The following is a 21,929-nucleotide window of genomic DNA, read 5'->3' as shown; positions in this document are numbered from 1 at the left end:
TTTAAAACATATTTCTATAGATTGTGTTCGTTCTAAATGGCACAGAAGCCAACACTTTAGCTAAATCATGAAGAGAAGGGAAGGAAGATGAGTGGGAGGGGTGGAGAGTTTGCATTGATGAAAAGAAGCAGGAGGACGAGCTGGGAGCCAAAATAGGGTAATTTTTTTTTCAGCTTTCACACAACATTTGGTGGGTAGATGCAAGAAATCTGGGATAACACACCGGGACACATTGCAGGAGGGTGACTTAGTTTGTTTTCACTGCACTAGGATGATAAGAAGAATTAATTTGGTATTGAGGCAACTTTTTCTTAGTGCTTGCTTTGGGGCCATAAATGGCATTTAGATTTAAAATAGCATCCTGTAAAATCTGGCCCAGATAAGATTTTTTGTAGCTCTTATGATGGCTCCCTCTTACATCCTTATCATAGTATAGATAAATACAAATGTGGACCTCTTTTTAAAAAGCCAAGTACCTGGATGTTGCCCTGGAAGAAATCTTTACTTCTTCCCCCTGGGAATTATAAGTAAATCCAATGATGTCACTCTTCCTCACTGTAATTCTTCTGAGACCCGCAGATATTATAGTTATCTTTCTTGAAATTGAGCTCCAGAAATGTTTATTGTGTGCATATTATGTTACTCTAATAGGAATGAGGCTTAAAAGTAACGAAGACAAAATTTTTAAATAACTCTTAGCAAAAGTCTCCTTATGGTTTCATAAAAGGGCAATCAAATGGCAAGTACTAACTTTCCTAATCGAACAATGAAATCGTTTTTGATTCTTTATAAAAAGAACACAACAGGACTGCAATGGAAATTCTGCTGGTATATCATTAGCTCCCCGCTATTTCTGAAATACGTCTTTTTAAATTTTTCTATAGGGCATGTGTGCTTGTCAGAGACAGAGAGAGGGAAAGTGGGAAATCCCCCCCACCAGAAGGGAGGCCACACCACAGTTCCTTCTCCTCCAGTGTCCTCTGGGTATTTGGGGGCACACATGCACATGCACCCAGCATGATTTTCAAGTTGCCACATCTGAGACTTGAACCACACAGTTGATCATGGGAAATCTAGTGCTTTAACCAATATGCCACCTGCTGGCCCAGATATTTCTTTTTTTAAGTGCTTGGTTTTCTGGTTTTTTGTTTTTTTGTGTTTTTATTTTTTTGCCTTAGGATGCATGCACTCATCAGAGAGAGACAGAGACGGTGAGAGGGAAAGTGAGAAATTGCCCCAGGGGGAGAGGGCCATGCTGCAATCCCTTCTTCTCCATTCTCCTCCTGGGATCTTGGGCATGCACACACATGCACCCAGTGTGATTTTCAGGCCACCCAGCCTGGGACTGAAACCATGGTCAGCCATGTGGAAGACCAGTGCCGTAACCGCTATGCCATTTTTTATATCTCTTCAAGAAATATAATTTGTATAAATAATTTTTCTTCCTCCTCCCCAATTTCACTAAAATTAACAAAGCAATATAATATAGTGATTATAGTATATTGCATATACTCTGGAGTCAGACCTATGTCCATTTCACACAGTCCTCTGTAGGCAAATTACTTGGAGCAGTGCCATCGAATAGGACTTTCTGCAGTGATGAAAACATTCTATTATCTGCACCACCCAATGCAATACCCAATAGCCACATGGTAAGGTGTCTACTGAACACTTCAAATGTAGCTACTGCTACTGAGGAACAGGATGTATGGCTTTAACCAATTTTAATTCATAAATGTCAATGGATACATTTTACTATTTTGGACGGCAGAGACATAGGATTCTCCCATCTATAGAAGGAAGATTATAAGGGTCCCAATCTCTTGGTGATCTTAAAGATAATGCACTGAAAGCATAAATCTCTAACAGGTATTACTAATCCCATTACATTACATTGTATTCATACCTCAGTCTATTGCACTTACATACGTTTTGCCCTTTTAGAAGGTATTTTATCATTTAGAAAGCAGTAAGCTTCTTTAGGACAAAGGCCATGCCGTGTTCATCTTTGGCTCCCCCTACGTAGAACAGCCTGGCACATGAGATATGCTGAATAACTACTTTGAACTCAACTGAATAGAGCAGGTGATGCTGGGGCTCTATCGCTCCAAACAGAGATGAATGCACATGAAACCCAATTATGATTTTCCTAATTTCTAGGGTCTCATAAGGGCATTGGACTAGAGATGATGGCTTTGCTATTTTTGAGCTGTGTGACCTTAGGGAAATTACCTGACACTTTTGAACCTTGAAATTGTCATCTGTAAAATGGTGACAATCATGCCTGCTGCACAGAAATGAGTGAAATGATGCCAGACAATTAGAATGTATGTGAGAAATGTCAGATGCCCTCTCGCTTCCATCTTGTGGCTTCTGTCCTTAAATTCATGCGTAATTCTCCACACAGTCATGAAGAGGTATGTACAGTGATTACCTCTCCCTTGCCTAAAATTCTATCAGTTTGAGTTCCTTCTTCTGAACTTGCAACTTAAAAATGCAAACATTTCTGAAAAAAGTCCTCCCTGGACATCTCAGTCTTCCATACCTGAAGGTGCATAGTGAATGTCTCCCTGACTACAGGGTGCAGAGGGAATATGGATTTGCTCCAGCTGTGGGTGTTTGTGAGTGCTAATTTTGGATTACAGGCACCAAGCAAGGAAGACAAACCTAGGTGCTGTGTGGGATAAAGGTGGAAGTGATGGAAGATATCCTGTTTTGAATGTTCTTTTTTTTTTCTTTAGAGAAAAAAGAAGAAGGAGGAGGAGGAGAAGAAAAGGAGAGAAAAAGAGTTGCAAAAGCTTTATTCCAAGTCATTGCAGGTAACAGTCTAAACAAATAAAGACAGGGCTCCTGCAGGCACTTAGACACAAATCTGGTTTCAAAATGCACAGGTTTTAAATAATGTATAGGATTCTTTTTTAATAGAATGTGTACTGTTAGAGTGCTTGGAGCTCTTGAGACAAAAGACTCTGTAAAAAAAATCTTAGGGATTATTGTTGCTTTTAGGCACATCACAAAGCTAGACGTAATATTATGATTGAAAACTTGGGAGTCCAGGTCTAGAAACTGATCTTGTAACTAAGGACACACCGGAATTTTATGAGGCACATCAGCCTCCACAGGAATTTAAGAAATGCCAAGGAAGAATGAACCTATTTGATATTTATATAAAGCTTTTTTCTCTCCCAAGATCAAAGCATTATTTCATCGTCCCTCACACAGGGAAGTTAAGTGGGTTGCCAACAGTCATACTGAGAGCTGATGGTGGAGCCTGTATTCCTGAGCAGGTAGTAATAGGGACCTTCTGCCTGAGGACAGAAGTCTCTTCTTTGCATTCTACACTATAGTGAGGTGTGATCTTCGTTTTCCCTGTGAAAGAGGAGAGATGCCTCCTCTTGATAAGTGGGGTGACCTGGTGATGATCAAAGGAGAGGGTGTGCTTCTGAGAGCCTGGTAGCTGGGCAAGGACTGGATGACAAAGCATGGCATTAGACTACCCAATCAGCATGTACAGTGTCTAGAGTTCTGGCAAAGCAGGTCCACCACATAAAAGGAAGAGACTGTCACTGTCAAATGTCTTATACAAAATTTGCAATTAAAAAAACAAGATGGAGGGACCAGCAGATGGTGAAAGATTTTGTCGCTGGACTCCCACATGGACAACCATGGTTCGAGTCTCAGAATAGGCAACTTCAAACTCATGCTGGACGTGTGTGTGTGTGCACACGCATGCACGCGCCCAAAATTCCAAGACGAGAATGGATGGACTGTGGCATGGCCATTCACCCAGGGGGTAATTTCTCACTTTCGGCCTCTCTGTCTCTCCAGCAGGCCCTATCACAAAAATCTCTCTCAAAAAAAAAAGAAAAAGAAAAGAAATAAAAAGAGGGCTGAGGGCCAGTACATGGCACAGTGGTTAAGGCACTGGATCCCACATAGCTAACTGAGGTTCAAGTCTGGAACCTGGTGACATGAAAAACATATTGAGTGTGTGTGTGTGTGTGTGCATGCGTGCCCAAGATCCCGAGAGGAGAATGGAGGAGAAGGGATTGCAGCATGACCATCCCCCCTGGGGGGTGATTTCTCGCTTTCTGTCTCTATGTCTCTGTCTGTCTGGCGAGCACATGCACTCTGTAGCAAATTTTTTAAATTTAAAAAGAAAACCAAGAAAAAAACTACTCAACTTCAGCATACATATCATTTTGAGTTTTTCTGTTTAATGTTACTATTAAACATAGAATAGTGGTTAAGTCTACAGATGCTAGCTAGCATGACTCCCCAAGTTAAAACCTTGGCTCTCCAACTTTTCAGCTGTGTTATCTTGGGCAAATTATTCAACACTTTTGCACCTCATTTCACCATCCATAAACTCAGAATAATGGTAGTAAATACTCAGAGGTTGAGGCTGTAATGAGTATTAAATGAGTCTATCCACATGAAACATTTAAAAGAGAGCCTAGGAGGTGGTTAGGGTGATGTATTCCCATGGCCAACCATGCATCAAGATCTGGATCCAGTGGCTTGAAAAATCACAGTAAATAAATATATAAATAAATTTAAAGTAAAAATAAAGCAAATAAAATAGTGCCTGGGATTATTAAGAGAAAACATATGACAGGCCTTCAAAAAATTGTGAAAAAATAGAATTAAAATATGTGTTTATTTTGGTACTAAGATTTTTGGTACTAAGTTGCTTTTTATTTTTTTTGGAGAGGTCTTTTTGTTTGTTTTTGGTTTTGTTTTGTTTTGTTTTTGCTATAGGGAGCATGTGCTCGCCAGAAAGACAGAGAGAGACAGAGAGACAGAAAGCAAGAAATCACCCCCCAAGGGGGATGGCCATGCCACAACCCCTTCTCCTCCATTCTCCTCTCGGGATCTTGGGCATGCACGCACACACACCCGGCATGAGTTTAAGTCACCGGGTCCAGGACTCGAACCACGGTCTGCTACATGGGAATCCAGCAACATAGCCATTATGTTAACTGCTGGTCCCGGTAATAAGTTTTTTTGAGATTTATGTAAATTTTTTTCGTAATATGTATTTTCCATGAATTTTTTGAAGATCCCATGTATAGCTGGCCAATATATCCATGTTTGTTAACAATAGTAAAAATACTGTGGTTCCTACTGTTATAGTTGTTGTTGAAAGTATCTATGTTAGAGGATGAAAAGAGTAACAGTCTTTCAGGTCGTAGGTCATTATTTGAGTCCTATATCATCTTAACTGGCTCTAGGTATCCTCTGGACCAAACCTCTCTTAAAGAAGATGGCTACTAGCTGGGGGATGAGCTATTTGGGGTAAATAGCAAGAAAGAGAAGTCAGATGGGATCAGCTCTCTGAGAACATGTCATTTTCTAAGAATCACTAGTAATAATGCTGAACAGCGAGAATGGCCATAGCACTGTGGAGGAAGCCAGTTGGCTAGGCAGGAAGCTTGGCACTGAGCCTTTGTTTCCTATGGGAAGAGCAAGTTTCAGCTCAACAGGACTCATCAGAATAAAGGTTAAACTCTGTGAAGCTCTGGTTTATCCTCATAGCTCTGCAGTAAGACCGTGCCCAGACTTGACTTCCACAGGGCCCATTACTAAAAACACCAATATATTCTTATAAAAGCACATAACAGGGGACCGCACAGTGGTGCAGTGGTAACACAACACTCCACAAGGCTGACCCACATGGGGAGGCTCTGAGTATGCCAAGTACGCATGTCCATGACCCAGGGCTGGTTGAAACTGGGAGTAGTTGCGGTGTAAAGACCCTGCTCAAGGTGCCCGTCTCTCTGTGGGAAAAAATCACATTGTACTCCACAGATATGTACAATTATTATATGTTAATTACAAAAATAAAATAAATTTTTATAAAAATACAAACAAGGGGTCCCTGGGGAGTGATTTCTCATTTTCTGTCTCTCTGTGTGTCTGACAAGTGCACACGCCCTATAGCAAAATACCTCTTCGAAAAAAATGGGGGGGGTTCATAGCCCAGCCAAGGTAGTACAGGGGGTAGGGGCTCTACTGTGCAAAACTGGAGACTATATGAAAGTCTCTGGGTTCTCATCCTGGGTCTACCCGAATGTACTGGATACACCTGACTTTGATTGGCTACAGGGCTGGGGGAAAATTGCAAGGTGAAGACCCTATCAAGGCCTGGTTTGCTCTCTCTCTCTCTCTCTCTCTCTCCCCCCCCCTTCTCTCTCTTTCTTTCTCTGGTAAAATTTAAAAATAATAATCATAAATAAAATTAAATTAAATAATTATTTTTTAAAAAGTTACAAACAACCAAATACCCATGGAAACCAGGACTTAAATCACACAATTTTACAGACCCCAGAATGTTTCAGATGAGAGCAAGGAGAAAAATTTGGAAAAGGAAAAATCGTATTTCTTCACTCATTACAGACCTAGTGAGAGGCATCTGTTCAATCAAGAGAGGAGCAGCCAACATTTCTTATAAATTTGAAAGCCTGTGTCTTTACCTGCTGGTATTATTACTTAACAAATGAGGATTAGTGTCTGAGTCCCAAGAAAAGGAAATAAATGGCACCTTCTACCAATTTTACAGAGGGGCTCTGTTCTAATAAGCAGAGGCTAAGCATAAAATTCATTTACTTTACTTAGAAATAGATGAAAAATATCGTAAGAAATAATTCACTTTTATTTTTCTTATAAAATGGAAACATAGTGGCAATTATTTTAAAAATCACCTGACTGCAAAGCCTTTTTTAAACTTTAAAACAGTTATATTTAAAAATAACATTAATTGCCCTAAACTGTTCAACTGTGACTAAAAAGATTTCCCTTAATGCAAATGCATTTAGTTGTATTATGGCAATAAACATTGCAACATTAGTCAACGGTGTCTTGAATTATTTCTTAATGGTGGAAGTTTGTTCTTTGATTTGAAAAGTGACACTACCAGGCAAGAGCAGAAGATATGCCCCAATTAGGACGTGTGGGATGATCAGTCATCTCAATGCAGCCCTGAATCTGGAACGCCTTGATTTAATAAGCTTATACTATGTGGCATCAAGTATATTTTAACTCCCGGGAATGTTAAGCACTACATCTGAAACATAAAATAAAATGAGTACTTTTTAATGATTTCATTAAAACATTTTTTAAAATAAATTTCTGGTGCAAAATTACTTTATTACCTTGGCAATAGCTCCTCTGGAAAAACAGTTATTGTACTGGCTTGACCTCAAAGCATGATGCCGACAAATGTAGGTTTCTATTTTAAATTCCTAATAGCTTCTCCCTGAGCAATGAGCAAGGGGTTATGCTATCGATGTGGCATGGAAGTTAAGGCAGCTGGATCCCCATGGCCAGCTGAGTGGTTCAACTCCTGGACCTGGTAGCTTGAGAATCATGACAGGCATGTGTGTGTGCATGCCAAAGTCCCAAGAGGAGAATGAAGAAAAAGGGATTTATGGTGTAGCCATCCTTCTGTGGGGCTGGTTTCTCATTTTCCATTTCTCTTCCTTTGTCTCTCTCCAGCAAGTGCACACACCTCATAGCAAACTTAAAAAAATAAATATATGTGTTTCAACACTGTTTTGGGAGATATTTTTTTGTTCTAAAGAACACCCAATACATAAACAAGAGGAATCTCGGTACCTCTGGTCCTTATCTAGAAATTTAGACTAGGATGCAACTGGCCTACACTAAAGAGAGCAGGATTAGATTATTATTATATACATATTATTTATATATATATTTTTAAAATACATATGTATACAACTTACATATATAAAATATACATAACACACACACACACATATAAAACATACATATATGTGTAGTACCTGAGAAAGCAGAGTCTTCATGCTCTATCCTCCTCCATTTCCTAGACCTCAGTCAATCCATATGGCGTCTAAAGGAGAACACTAATTTGGCCCCAGAAGAATACGAGTTTATTAAACTGTATTTCTTATTAAAGAGCTGTACGTTTCTAAGAAATTGTTGGCCATTGGGACCGCAGATACAATTGCAAGCCATATGAGTACAGTGAACATGCAAATTCAAATAGGAAGTACTCAACACCCACTTTACACAAAACACATTAAAGGAGTCCATAAGCATCATGAAGAATAGAGACCACATTTTCCCTAGAAGGGAGTGCCCAGAAATGAAAAGGCAAATGAACTAAAACAGAGATATAAGGAGTGGCATAAACACAACATCTGAAAATCCAAAGTACTTGCTGAGAAACAGAAATCTCATGTCAGAGACTAGAGCAGGCCAAGCCCCATTGGGGTATGAGGGAAAGATCCCTCCCTCCAACTCCAGATGCTCAAGAATTTCCTGAATTGAATAGCCCCTTACTCTACCCCTACCCCAGCAAAAAACCCTCTGGAGACAAATCCAGACATATTCCTACCTCTCTGGTCCATTCTTTTCCCTAGAGAAGGAGCATCCACCCATCTAGACATTGCCGACACACCTACCAACATAGCCCCTGCATCAATGCTTGGCAGGAGTTGCCGATCTCATAGAATTTCTTTTTCACGTAGGATTTTCTTTTAAATAGTTCAGATATGATTTAAATATGTCACAGAGTGACTTTTTTTAGATGAGGCAATGGATGTTCCTGTTTTTAAGTGCAACAGTATTTACGATTAGCTACCCAACAGCCCTACAAACAAATGTCCTTTTTCAGCACCATATGAACAACAACTGGGTATGTCTCTCATTTTAATAAAAGGAAGAGGTAGAGACAACCTTCACATTTTCTTTAGCTCTTCTTTAGCTTAACAATGAACAGTCATCTTATTCTGTGACTTTCTTTATCCCAAATGCAAAACAGATGGATATAATAGGTTGTCCCTTCGTAGGTGTTATTTGAAGAGAAGGCTATTCTGGTCTGAAAGATCTATCTTCATAGTTTCCATTGGTGTCTAAAATATCACTAAAGGTTCAGAATTTTGCCTGAGGATACTGAACATGTAAAAATTCTTCCTCTATGGAGCAGTGTCCGGAGTCAGTCTCTGAAATCAGAGTAAAGCAGTTGGACTGAGTGAAGGATAGTAAAGGATATTCACTAATATAGGGCTTCAGCACTTCAGAATAAGGCCTCTTACTAGTACATGGTGTGTGCCTAGGACTCCACAGGGACCCGCAGCATTGATAGCTCCTTCTGCTCCTCCACTCACAGATCTTGCATTGGGTCCAGTATCTCAACCCTGACACTTCTTGGTGGCAGTGCTATTCAAGGCTTCAGCCCATGCTAGACTCAGTTTCCGCTTTACATGCCAAATTTAGGGGTCCATCTACCATAAATTCAGTCTGAATTTTCTTGTTTCTGTACCGCCTTTGCCAACTGGCCTTGAGTTCATTACCATCTTATGAAGTAGACTGACATGTAAATAAGTAATCATCAGGCAGTGTGGCAAGGGTTACATTAGAAGTAAGGCAAAGTGCTCTAGGAACATCTAACTCTGCCTGGAAAAGTCTTCACTGGAAAGGTTGCAACTAAACTTAATCCTAGAGAGTGAAAAGGATTTCACCAGAGTCATTCTGGGCAGAATGAACCACGAGTGAAAAGGGATGGATGGATGATATACCAGGCTCATGCAGATGGCGAGAAATAGAGAATAGAGAGACAGAAGACATGGTTTGTTTCACCAGAGTCATTCTGGGCAGAATGAACCACGAGTGAAAAGGGATGGATGGATGATATACCAGGCTCATACAGATGGCGAGAAATTCAGTATGTCTGAAGCAGACATACTGAGAATAGAGAGAATAGAGAGACAGAAGACGTGGTTTGTTGACATCAGACTTTTTCTCCTAGGGAACCAACAGGAGTTAAACAAGGGAACACTATAGACTTGTGTTTTAGGGAGGAAACGAAGTCTAAAAATCATGTCTGAGAGGAGGGAACACGGTAATTGGCAGACAGAGCAGCAATGTCATTATGACCTATTACATTTCTTATTCTAGAACTGTGTTTCTCAACCAGAGGTGATGTTGCCCCCCAAGAGCATGTCGTTGGTTGTCGCAACTCATGAGGGGAGAAGGGTCCACTTGACATCCAGTACACAGAGGCCAAGGATACTGCCTCCTACAACGTGTGGGCAGCACCCCCACAACAGAGTGATCTGGCTCAAAATGTCAGTAGTGCCTGAGAAACCCTGTTCTAAAAGAAGAAGAGGTGTCCAGAGAGCAAAACCTGACAGAGCCAACAACAATGGACGCCCCAGGGAGACATACAGGGGATGAACGAGGCTGGAGCACATCTCGATGCTTTTGTCCTGCCACTATGCATGTGCCAGGTGACGCTCATGCACCAGCTGGAACTCTGACTCTCTTCCTGTCATTCCAGTAAGAGGGAGGAATGGCACTGTCAGAATAACCTTGAGTTTGACCAATTTGATTTCTTTTAATAGGAAGTCATTTGCAAACTCTGTTTTTAGAATTATTTTATTTAATTTTATTTATTGTCATTATTTTATTTTATTTTATTGTAGTTGGCCAGAGAGAGAGACAGAGAGAGAGAAGGAAAGTGAGAAACCAAGCTGCCACATCAGAGACTTGAACTGTGGCCAGCCATGCCGGAGTTCAGACACCTTAACCACCACACCACCTGCTGGCCCCACGAATTTTGATTAGTGACAACATTGCTTGCAATTGCAGCTGGTAAAAGTGGAAAACTAGGCAACACTGATGTGCAGGAGCATGGCCTTGGTCATCGCTCACAAGGAGAAAGAATAATAGTGTTTCCCTGCACCTAGCTGATCAGCGACCTCTCAATGTATGCAGAAACACATGGAAAAGTAACTCCTCCCACCAGGAAAATAAGGACTCACCAACTTTCTCTGCTGTCCTCCAGGCCAGAAAACTTTCCCCAGGGAACGAGTCCAATAATCTACTATAATTTTGTCTCTTTTTTTTGGTCAGAGGATAGCTTCACTTGCCAGAGAGAGACAGAGAGAAAGCACCCCCCAGTGGGATGTGGTCATGCTACAACACTTTCTCCTCCATTTCTTCATCCTTTTGAGATTTGGGGCATGTATATACAGTCAGCATGCTTTTCAAGCCACCATGGTCAAACTTTAAACTGAGGTCAACCAATTCAAATCCTTGATCTGGCCAAGTTTAGAAAACAATCTTAAAACTATAAAATTAAAAAAATAAAATAAAAATCCGGGGACACGCTTAAAACCCAATATATGTTGATAGCTGTGATAGCGAAATCCATTCTACCCAGACCGAAAAAGAAAATAAAGTCCTCTCTTTTTTTCAGATCATGTCTTTTTTGCTGCTTTCACTCTCATTTCTACCTGGGTCTTCAGGACTCACCTTTGTCTCATTAGCACTGCCTCCACTACAACAGTCCAGCAATTGAAGGCAGTTATCTGGAAGCTGAGAATAAGCACCAAATGCAGTAGCCAAGTTGAACTTCTCAAATTGGAGAATCTGCCCTCTTGGTTGGTTTTCAATTGAAGAAATGGGATTTCATTACAAAGACAATGCCTGTGAAAGTGCCTGGGCAGGAAACAGCCGCTCCACTATAGCATCCCATACATTCATATGACTGAGAAGGGACTTAGGACTTAGCAATATAAGGATTAAAGAGATTTACAGAGAATTTCGTCTGTATGGTATATTTCTGGAAAGATGCGGTACAAACTAGTAACACTTGTGGCCTCAGACTTCAGGCCAGTGTTACAGGGACCAAAGAGGGAAAGAACTCAATGTTCCTAGAACACTCTTTAGACCTTTGAATCCTGAGCCATATACAGGTATGAACAACTCATAAAGTAATAGTAATTTTTAAATAAGTTATAAAATTCCATTTTAAAAAGAGCACATATAAATTCTTTCTCCTCCATGTCTTCATCCTTTTGAGATTTGAGGCACAATCTCACATTAGTGAATTCCAAATTTCCATCCTCTGACTTAGTTTTCTCTTGTCTGTGTAGTTTTAGAAATCTCTAAGTAAAGGGAAAAAATCTATTGTGGAAGTTTTTAATTCCCTTCTGAATGCCCAGTCCTTATTCCCAACTCTTAAGGGCTTCTCCAGCTTAAGGTCCCACCACAGGCACCTCAAGGACAGCATACCCCAAACCCAAATCCCCTCTTCCCTCTCTCTTTCCTTCTTTCTTCCTTCAAAGCCTGAGCCTCCTCCAGTATTCTCAGTCATTACTAGAAATGACTGCCTAATCAGCTTCCCAGTCTAAAAACCTTAGCACTACCTCTGAGGCCCTCCCTTCTTCTCACCCTTATTATTATCACCAAATATTGTTAATTACACCTTTATGGTGTCAAGAATGTCAAATAGGTGCCCCCCTTACCCTATCCCACGGGGTTGTTGGAAAAGTTATGACTCACTTTTGTGTCATAACATGGAAAAAGACATCATGATTTTTCCAACAACCCAATATATTCCTTCACTGGAATGTGAGCTCCCTGGCTGGTTTTTCATCTGTTCACTGGCCACTGTTCCCCAGCTCCTTCCCCTGTTATCTTTCTCAAATAGGCTTGCTCATCCTGCATCAGGACCTAGGACAGCTCCCTGTTGCCTACAACATTAAGTCCAGATGTCCTAGTTTGACAAATGACCCTTGGTACAGTGGCCTGAGGATACATTTCATCCCTGACACATAAGCTGCAGTCTGCCGCCACTCTGGACTAGCATGCCTTGCTGGGTTTTGCCTCCTGCATGCCTCCTCAGCACTGCAATTGCAGGTTCCTTAACTTGGAAAGCCTTTCCCTTCTCTGCCCAGCCAGACCTGTCCAAAATGAAATTCCTATTCACCCTTCCTATGACATCCCCCCCTAACTTCCTACTTTCTTTGAAAACCCTTTCAAGATGCCCCTCCCCTGTGCTCCTCTAACACTTGGGACACACCCTGGTTATACCCCTAACCACACTCGTTCCTAATTATTTATGCTCCTGTCTTGCCTGCCAGAATGTGAGCTGCTTTAAAAAACTAAACCAAACAGGGACCAGCAGATAGCATAATGGCTACATAACTGGACTCCCATGTAGTCAACCATGGTTCAAGTCCCAGACCCGATGGCTTAAACTCACACCAGGCGTGTGTGTGTGCGTGCCCAAGATCCCAAGAGGAGAATGGAGAAGGGATTGCAGCGTGGGCATTCCTCCTGGGGAGTGATTTCTCACTTTCTGTCTGTCTTTCTGGTGAGTGCACGCACCCTAAAGCAAAAACCTCTCAAAAAAAAAAAAAATTAACCGAACAACTACTATATTTTATTCACCTGTGAATATGATGCACCTCCCTGTTAGTGTTGCACATAAATGTTTGCTGAATGAATTGGCTGAAAGTGCTTTAGTAAAAATGTAACACATTATCTCAAAATTTTATAGACCTCAGTGGCTGAAATCTCATTTCTTCGCCCTCTCTCTCTGCATACCTATTGGCACGCTATGAAAGGTCTCAGGAGGGCCAGTTATTCAAAGGGAACTAACAAAGTGCCTGCTATTTGTAAACAGGACCATTTGTAAACCCTCTGGGCCAGATTAAGAGATTGCCTTTCTAACTCTGACAATGCTTCTTTGAGCACTCACTCCACTCTAAGAAGCATTTCTTTCCCAAATGTCTTGAGTCCTATAAGTAACCTTTGTTTACCCTGAAAACACTTCCACAGAAACTGAAAAGAGCTGAAAAACAATGTAGTGGGCCTGCAGGGACCCACCTGGTCAGTGAGCCTCCAACTCACTGTGAGCCTCACGCCAGCCTGGGGAGGGGATTAGACTGACTGGAGTCCCTCCTGCTTCCACTGCCATCAGCTATTTAACTGCATGAACTTCGATGGGCTCTCTGCTCCCCAGTGAAGACCGTGGCAGCCCATTAATCACAAGCTTATTCAAGTAAAACAGCATCATAAGCAAAGCGATAACCCAAGTGGCCTGAAGAACAGTGAGCAACAAAGTCAGTAGAGAGAGGCTCTCATTCGGATGGAGCCCAAGGGGACAGAGAAGCCATGACAGCTTCCAGCTTGAGGATCGTTGAGGGTTTTTTTGCTGTTCTGACAAGCTTAGAACTCTACACCCAGATATTCAGGTCTCTGTTCAAATGACACTTCCCAAGAGGTTGTCTGATAACCCAATCTAAGAAAAAAATAGACTGGGACTCCATCTCCTCCCCCTCTACCCACCTTGCTGGATCAGCCGCCACACATAAATCAGCACTTTGTGGTAGGACTTACACCTGACACGGAATTATCTATTGATCTGTTTATATGCTAACCTGGTCTCCTCTACTCCTACAGGGTAGCCAGGATGTTCCTTGTTCCCAAACAACCCAAGTACAGAGTCGTTTTCCAATAAAAGTTTCCTGTGTTTTTGTCATTGTCGTTTGTTTTTTGGTTTTCGTTTTTTAAGTTTTTACTATACTATAGAGTGCGTGCGCTCATCAAGACAGAGAGGGAGAGACAGAAAGCAAGAAATCACCCCCAAGAGAATGACCATGCCACAAGTTCTTCTCCATTCTCCTCTTGGGATTTTAAGCACATACGCACACATGCCTGGCATGAGTTTCAAGCCACTGGGTCCTGGACTCGAACCATGGTCGGCCATGTGGGAGTCCAGCAAAGTAACCATTATACCATCTTCTCGTCCTTTTTTTCCTTTAATTATACAAGGTATGAAATACTGGGCATTTCATGCTTGGAGACTACAGTTCTCTGTGTGACAAAACCAAATGACTGATGTGGGGTTTCAGGTTAGTCCCTGCTCCTCACCCTGGGTAGAGCAGGAGGGCATCACCTCTCAGCTTCTCTCCTCACTCTTAGCCCACCCATTCTCCAAGCCTGCTCCTCACCCTGGGTAGAGCAGGAGGGCTTCACCTCTCAGCTTCCCTCCTCACTCTTAGCCTACCCATTCTCCAAAAGAAAATGAATGAAAGTCCCAAGAAGGATTCTCTCAAGGAAAACTGACAGAGCCAAAGAAGATTCACAAACTTTATACAGATATGGAAGTGATGGGCAGGATTAGAGGGATGTTCTGAGTGTGGGGGTGATGAAAGGACCAAAGGAGACATAATGAGTTGTAAGAGTGTGAATGTGAATCTCTTTAACGTGAGGGAGAGAGGCATGTGTCCATGTTCACCTGGTCCCTCTGTGCCATTCTTTCCTCATCAGGAAAGGACATCTAGCCATGAAGAAGCTTCAATGTTGGAGTAAAGTTAGGAAGAGAAGCCACAGCCTGAATGCCAGTGGCCTTAGGTACCCAGCTGAGGAGTCTAATCCTGCAACAAGACCTTCCTTCTTCAGTAAGTGTCATGACTCTCATTGACTAGAAAAGTGACATTACTTTAGACGGAAAGAAGGTCCACGTGACTTTCAAGTAAATTGAGCATAGCATGATAGTCTCCATCCAGCCTGGGCTTTTCATGCGGATTACTCACGGTTCTGGGGTGTAGAGAGGGTCCGAGCCGTGCCGGATGTACTGAGTACAGTGGAACACTCTGTAGGCCAGTCCTGCCAAAAAGTCTCGTGGGCTCAGGTATCCAGCCACTGGCCGCACTGTGAAGCCAGACCTTTCTAAAGAGGCAACGGAAAGAGCCAATCAAACATCAACTTGACAGGACTTGAGAGTCCACTCAGGGGTTCCTAATTTTTATGAAGATATTTCAGAAACAAAATAATCAAGGCTCTAAATTGCTTAACAACTAACATGTACTGTTAGCCACTATAACGTTTAGAGCTTCCGATGACTAAAATACACTCATGAATATGGTTTCTGGGGAACAAGATATTCATTAAAATAGAAAGAAAGGTGAGACAGGCAGTAGGTACCACTCTGCAATGCTGGAAGCCACTTGAAAGGCCAAGTTCAAATCCCAGATCAACCTGAGCCCTAACCAATGCACACACATGCACATGCTCATGACCCTGGCTGACGGGCAGGCTGTGGGGCATTAAAATCTAAAGCAATATTTACCATGTTTTTTCTGGTATCGTTTCTAAAGGACACACTTGTGGATCTGTTCTGTATGTGTGTGCTCGGTAGCACACAGCTAAGGCACCTCTGTGACTAGCATCTTGGCATCAGTTCACACAGCAGCTTTCTACCATCAATACCACCTAACTCCTCCATTCTATATTGTTATTTTCTGTGATATTATATTAATTACTGTGATTTGAAGAGATAGGCTAAAGCTCTTCCTGCTCTATTGGTTTATGGTAAGAGAAAACAAAGAATAAAAACAGTACAACAAAACCTATGAAATTGCCCTCTACCACTGACTCAGTTATGGTGGGAGCCATCAGTGACCTCAAATTAAGGGCTATTTAATGCTTCCTTCTCGTGAAGGCTCTGGAAACTTACAACAGGAGACTTTTTTGTTTGATACAGTCATATACCTAATAATTTCCATCTATGATATAACAGAGTCCCTAAGGAGTCCATAAGTGGGGCTGAAAATGCCTATCACATAGGGACATAGCCATTGTAAAGTTGTAGGTATCCAGTGTGATTTTCAAACTGCTGGGTCATGTGGGAGTTCAGCGCCTTAACCATTACACCACCTACTGGCCCTGGACCCTGTTTTGTTTTGTCTTTTTTTTTAAGCTGCCAGGTCCAGTACCAATCTCCTCACATAGTTGTGGGGGAAGGGGATGGCGGGGCCTAAGGGCCTACAAAATCTACTCTTAGTAAATTGCCAGATTACAACACAGTGTTAACTATAGTCATCATACTGTAAATTAGATCTGCAGACTTCTTTCTAACTGCAACTTTGTACCCTTTGACCAATGTCTCTCCATTTCCCCACCTACTCAGTTTTACTCACTGTATTCAACTATGTATTTTACCACACATGCACACATGTCCGGTGAGAGTTTCAGCCACCAGGTCCAGGATTCAAACCATGGTCTACTACATGGGAGTTCAGCAACATAGCCATTACGCCAATTGCTGGTCCCAGAATCCACATATTTGTAAGATCATGCAATATTTTGCTTTCTGTGTCTGGCTTATTTATTTAGTATAATATCTGGGAAAGTTACTCTTATCCCTGACACCAGTTTTATAAAGGCTTCCATTCTGTAAACTTCAGCTTATTAGGAAACCACCTCAGAATGGTTGAACCTGGTCTTAAAATGCAAGAACCAACTAAGCTTATAAAACAGATCTATCCTGGGATTTCTAGTACCTTACATGGAAACGACCCTGCACTCAGGATTCCTCAGACATGTGATTCAAGCAGCATTACGTTCATTTTTAAAGCTTTCCCTGTGAATTGTTCCCTCACTGAATATAAAAAAAAAGATAAGCGTATTTTCTTCTTTTTCTACATTGCGTCAATTAAGTGAGACTATCCCACATGCGAGACATGAGGGGTGGTACAGAGAACATTTTATAATAGCTCTGCTATTAAAAATAAAATTCTTTATATGTCAAGCAGAAAAAAATATAAAATTATGACACCAATAGCTTCAAATTTGTAGATTTCATTGCTTAAAAAGTTTCCTTTTAGGGGCTGGATGGTGTGCAATGGTAACACAACCGTACCCAGATGCATACATGTGCCGGAGACACAGGGCTGCCTGCTGCTGGAGAGGATTGTGGTGTGAAAACCCTGTTGAGTTTGGCTGTGTCTCTCTCTCTGTCTCTCTTACGAAAAAAAAAATTTTAAAGTTTCCTTTTTAAATAAATTAGGTATTTTAAAAGTGAGTCATTTAAACGAAAGCAAGTGTATGCACTTGCATCGTACCTGCTCTGTGCCGCTATGTGATGCCAACTGAGCTGCAAATCCAGTTCCCCAAGGGTTGTGGGGCACAGTAACGATGATGGTCATAATAGCTGAGAATACGTATGCTTAGTGTGTGTCAAGCACATTAGAGCTTAGAGCATATTCATTAGGTTCCCCTCCCAACTACCTTGTGAGATAGACAAAATTACTTTGTTCCCGTACAGAGCAGAGAACCGAGATACAGAGAGGTTAGGAAACTCTTCAAAGGTTACAGTTAGGAAGCGGCAGAGTAAGGACTCAACCTCTCGCACTCTGCTTCCAGAATACATATTCCAAATCACTATACCACACTGCCTTTCATAAATAAACTCAGAGGTCAGCTCAGAAGTCTTGTGGTTAAGGGAACTGGATCACATGTGACCAACCATGGCTGGAATCCTGGCCCTGGCTAGAGAAGCATACCAGGCATGTGTTGTATGCATGCCCAAAATCTCAACAGGATGGAGAAGGGATTGTGGCATAACCACGTCCCATTGGGGGTGGTGCTTTCTCTTGCTCTCTCTCTTTGTCTTTCTCTGATGAATGCATACATAACGCTCCAGCAATCAAAAAAATGAATTAGGGTGATAGATAAGACAAAAATTACAAGATGTCATTGTAATTAAAGGGGTTTGAGAAATAATACAGTAAAAAATAATTCCCTTGAGCCAGTAGGTGGCTTAGAGGTTAAGGAACTGGATCCCACCTGGTTGACTTCTTGGATAGAGTCCTGGATCTGACACCTTGAAAACCATGCTGGGCACATGTGTGCGTGTGCCCAAAATCCCAACAAGAGAGTAGAGAAGAAGTGCCATGGTCATCCCCCCAAGGGGGTTATTTTCATCCCCCCTTGTGGGTGATTTCTCACTTTCCCTTTCTTTCTGTCTCTCTCCAGCACATGCCTAAAGCAAACAAACAATAACAACAAAAAAGTAATTCCCTTGTCTGAGCAACGGAGACCACAGTAAATATATGCATATAACTCTTAGAAACAAAGAGGAACATGACGGGGCAGAGCCATTAGGGAGCATGTAATCTAGTTAAACAACAACATAAGGCATTATGTAATTAGGTACTAATTAAATGATACTGATCAGTGGTGCTCACTCTCTTTTCCTCATAACAAATACAGTGAGTGGATAATGCTCACACTTGGGCTCCTCCGCCATGGCACAGCCACAGTGCTGGGTGTGGTGCTCGGTGTACCAGCTGACAGGCCTGGCCTCTCTCTCTCCTGCTACACACATGACAGGGAATGAGATCACTGGAGGAGAAATCATGGTGGCTGTTAGGATCAGGAGTCAAGGGACAGGCAGGACTTTCCTCCAGTCTGGAAGAGTAAGTAGAATTTGAGTGGGTGGAGAAGAGATGACTTTTCTAGTAAAGGATAGAGCTCAAGCAAAAGAAAAGAGAGGCCAGAGTGAGAGCAGAAGGCTTGTGTGGGGCAGTCAGAGCAGCAGTTGAAGTAGGAAAGTGGGGTAAAGGCTTGAGTTGAGGCTGAGCAGTTCAGACTTGATTGTGTAAAACAGGAGTCGGCAAAAGAAAGAGGGAGCAAGAGTAAATGGTGGTGCAGCAATAAAAGGCAACACTCTGCAAGCCTGATCCCCATGAGAAGGTTCCAGGTTTATGTCTGGAGACCTCCCTGAGTATGTGGGGCACATGTAGGCGCAGGACCCTGGGCTGGTAAAACTCAAGGTGGATTCCAGGGTCAAGACCCTGTTGCAAGTTCTCTCTCTTTTTACAAAAAAAATAAATAAATAAACTAAATAAATAAATAAATAAATAAATAAACCACAGAGGTCAGCAAACTGTAGCCTACAGGCCAATCCAGTTCACTCCCTGTTTTAGTGCATCCTGTAAGCAAAAAATAGTTTTTATTTTATTACTTTTTTTTAAAGAGAGAGATTTTTGCTATAGGGCCCATCTGCTTACCAGAGAGACAGAAAGTGAGAAATCACACCCCAGGGGCATGGACACACCTCAATCCCTTCTCTTACATTCTCCTCTCAGGATTTTGGGCACACACACACACATGCCCAGCATGAGTTTTAAGCCATTGGGTCTGGGACTCAACCACAGTTGACTACCTAGGAGTCCAGTGACGTAACCATTGTGTCATCTGCTGGTTCCAGCTTTTACATTTTTAACAGACATATTTAAATGGCTATGTAATGACCTACTTAATACCCTTGATTTTTGCTTCTTGTCCCACAGATCTTAAAATATTTTCTACCTGGCTCTTTACCAAAAATATTTTCCAATCCCAGTAAAAACAAGGAGCCACTGGTTATTTCTGAGCAGAGATGTCAGGGAGAAGGTAATGTTTCAGGTGATGTTTTGTTTGTTTGTTTGCTATCGGGCATGCACGCTCAGAGGAAGAGACATGGAAAGTGGGAAATCACCTCACAGGGGTTGGGGGGGAGATAGCTACACCACAATTGCTTCTCCTCTCAGAATTTTGGGCATGCACACATACGTGCTCAGTGTAATTTTCAATCCACATGTCCAGGACTTGAACCTCAGAGTCAGTCCGATGGTATCTAGCATCTTAATCCCCATACCAACTGCTGGCCCTCTTTCAGGTAATGTTTTAAAAAGTGATATTTATATGGAAGCAGTGGAAAGGATAATAAAGAGAAGATAATATAGGCATCAAGATTGTAAAATTAGGACCTCAATTTAAATGGTAGCAGAGGAATGAAAGAACAGATTTACCATCAGAAAGCTAGAAGTGACAAGAGTTGGAGACTCTGGTAAACTGATAGTGGCCCTCCAAAGATGCCCATATCTGATCTCCTAAACCTATGAATATGTTACCTTACATGGCAAAATGAGCTCTGTAGATAAGATTAAATAAAGGACTTTGATATACAGAGATTATCCTAGATTGTCTAGGTGGAGTTGGTATAACCAAAGGGTTTTTATAAGAAGGCAACAGCAGGATCCAGTCAGAAGAGATGTGACAATGAAAGCATGAAGTTTGGAGTGAGTGATGCAAGGAATAGACTGTAAGTGAAAGAATGCAAACGGACTCCAGAAGCTGGAAAAGAAAGACACAGCCTCCAGAAGGAACTCTATCTGGCTAACATCTTGATATTAATTTTCTAATGTTCAGAGTATAAGATCATCATTCATATTATATCATTCACAAAGCTTGTGGTAACTTGTTAAAGCACCAATACAAAGACCAATTAAGTATGGAGGTGGGGTGCAGAGTGAATGGTGGAAAGAAAAAACTGGGCAAGAATTGAAGGGCAACCTTAGATGCAAGACCATTGAGTCCAGGGAATGAAGTATACATAACCAATGGAAACAGGGAAGACAGGCAAGGAAGCGAGTTCCAGGAAAGGAAGCAGGCAACAAGTCTTCTGCTTTAGAACTGCCGCACTTGAAAAAGAAGAGTGAGAAAAGAGCAGAGAGCCCAAGGAACTTAACCACAGTGCAGAATAGAGGAGAAAGTGGGACCACCATGAAACTTTGCCTCCTTCCCCAACTCTTCACAAGAGCCCTAAATTGTCCTAGCTGTTTTCCCAGGAGGGCCAGAGAGGAGAGTGACCAACACAGAATGTGAAATGAGGATGCTCTATAATTCATCTTGTTCACTACTGTAACATTATCAATGAGTACCATCCCTAGCACACAATTTATAACTGAAAAGATTGATTGACTGATCGACTCATTTTTCTCAGAGGTATATCACTAATCTTCAACTTCACCCATATTTCTTCATCTAGTACATAATTTTCTTAAGTTACTTTATTTCTTTCGTGAAAGAGTGAAAGAGAGAGAGAGAGTGAACGATATTGCACCCCTCATGGCTCTTCATGCCTCATTCCAACCCATCTCAGCCATCCTGTGTCACCAGCACATGTGCGTGCATCTGGCATGTTTAGGAAGATCTTGGGATGTAAAACGAAGACCTTTCCTGTATGGATCCAGTTGTGTTACCACTGCACCACTGCTTGGCCACCAGTTCAGATTTTTAACAAAGCAAATGAAAAGGCACACTGAGGTGATTCCATATCTGTGAAGCCCATGGGGTCTCCCTGGATCAGAAAAGGTTCAACATTGAACCTGTAAATATCCTTGGAATTTACTCTTTAAAACAGCCTTCCACAGAGAGGCCTAGCAAGCCCCTGAACTGCATAAAGAGCTGAGTCACCTCCCTTACCTTCTTGCCTTCCCATAGGTAGCCCCAGACAGTTGTTGGTTCAATGTTCCTCACTC

General features: G+C 41.8%; 1 protein-coding gene across 1 annotated transcript in view; it reads right to left on the bottom strand.

Annotated features, from left to right (window-relative positions):
• The window catches only part of TPH2 (tryptophan hydroxylase 2), a 110,951-nt gene that overhangs the window by 51,538 nt on the left and 37,484 nt on the right, over positions 1-21,929 (bottom strand). Inside the window, exon 7 of the mRNA XM_006146197.3 lies at positions 15,375-15,510. Coding sequence (XP_006146259.1) covers positions 15,375-15,510 — 136 coding nt within the window. The remainder of the gene's footprint in view (positions 1-15,374; positions 15,511-21,929) is intronic.

The sequence above is a fragment of the Tupaia chinensis genome, unplaced genomic scaffold (assembly GCF_000334495.1).
Source record: "Tupaia chinensis unplaced genomic scaffold, TupChi_1.0 Scaffold000168_1, whole genome shotgun sequence".
Classification (NCBI taxonomy): Eukaryota; Metazoa; Chordata; class Mammalia; order Scandentia; family Tupaiidae; genus Tupaia; species Tupaia belangeri.
The sequence above is the reverse complement of the archived record's forward strand: the minus strand, read 5'-3'. Positions and strand labels throughout refer to the sequence as shown.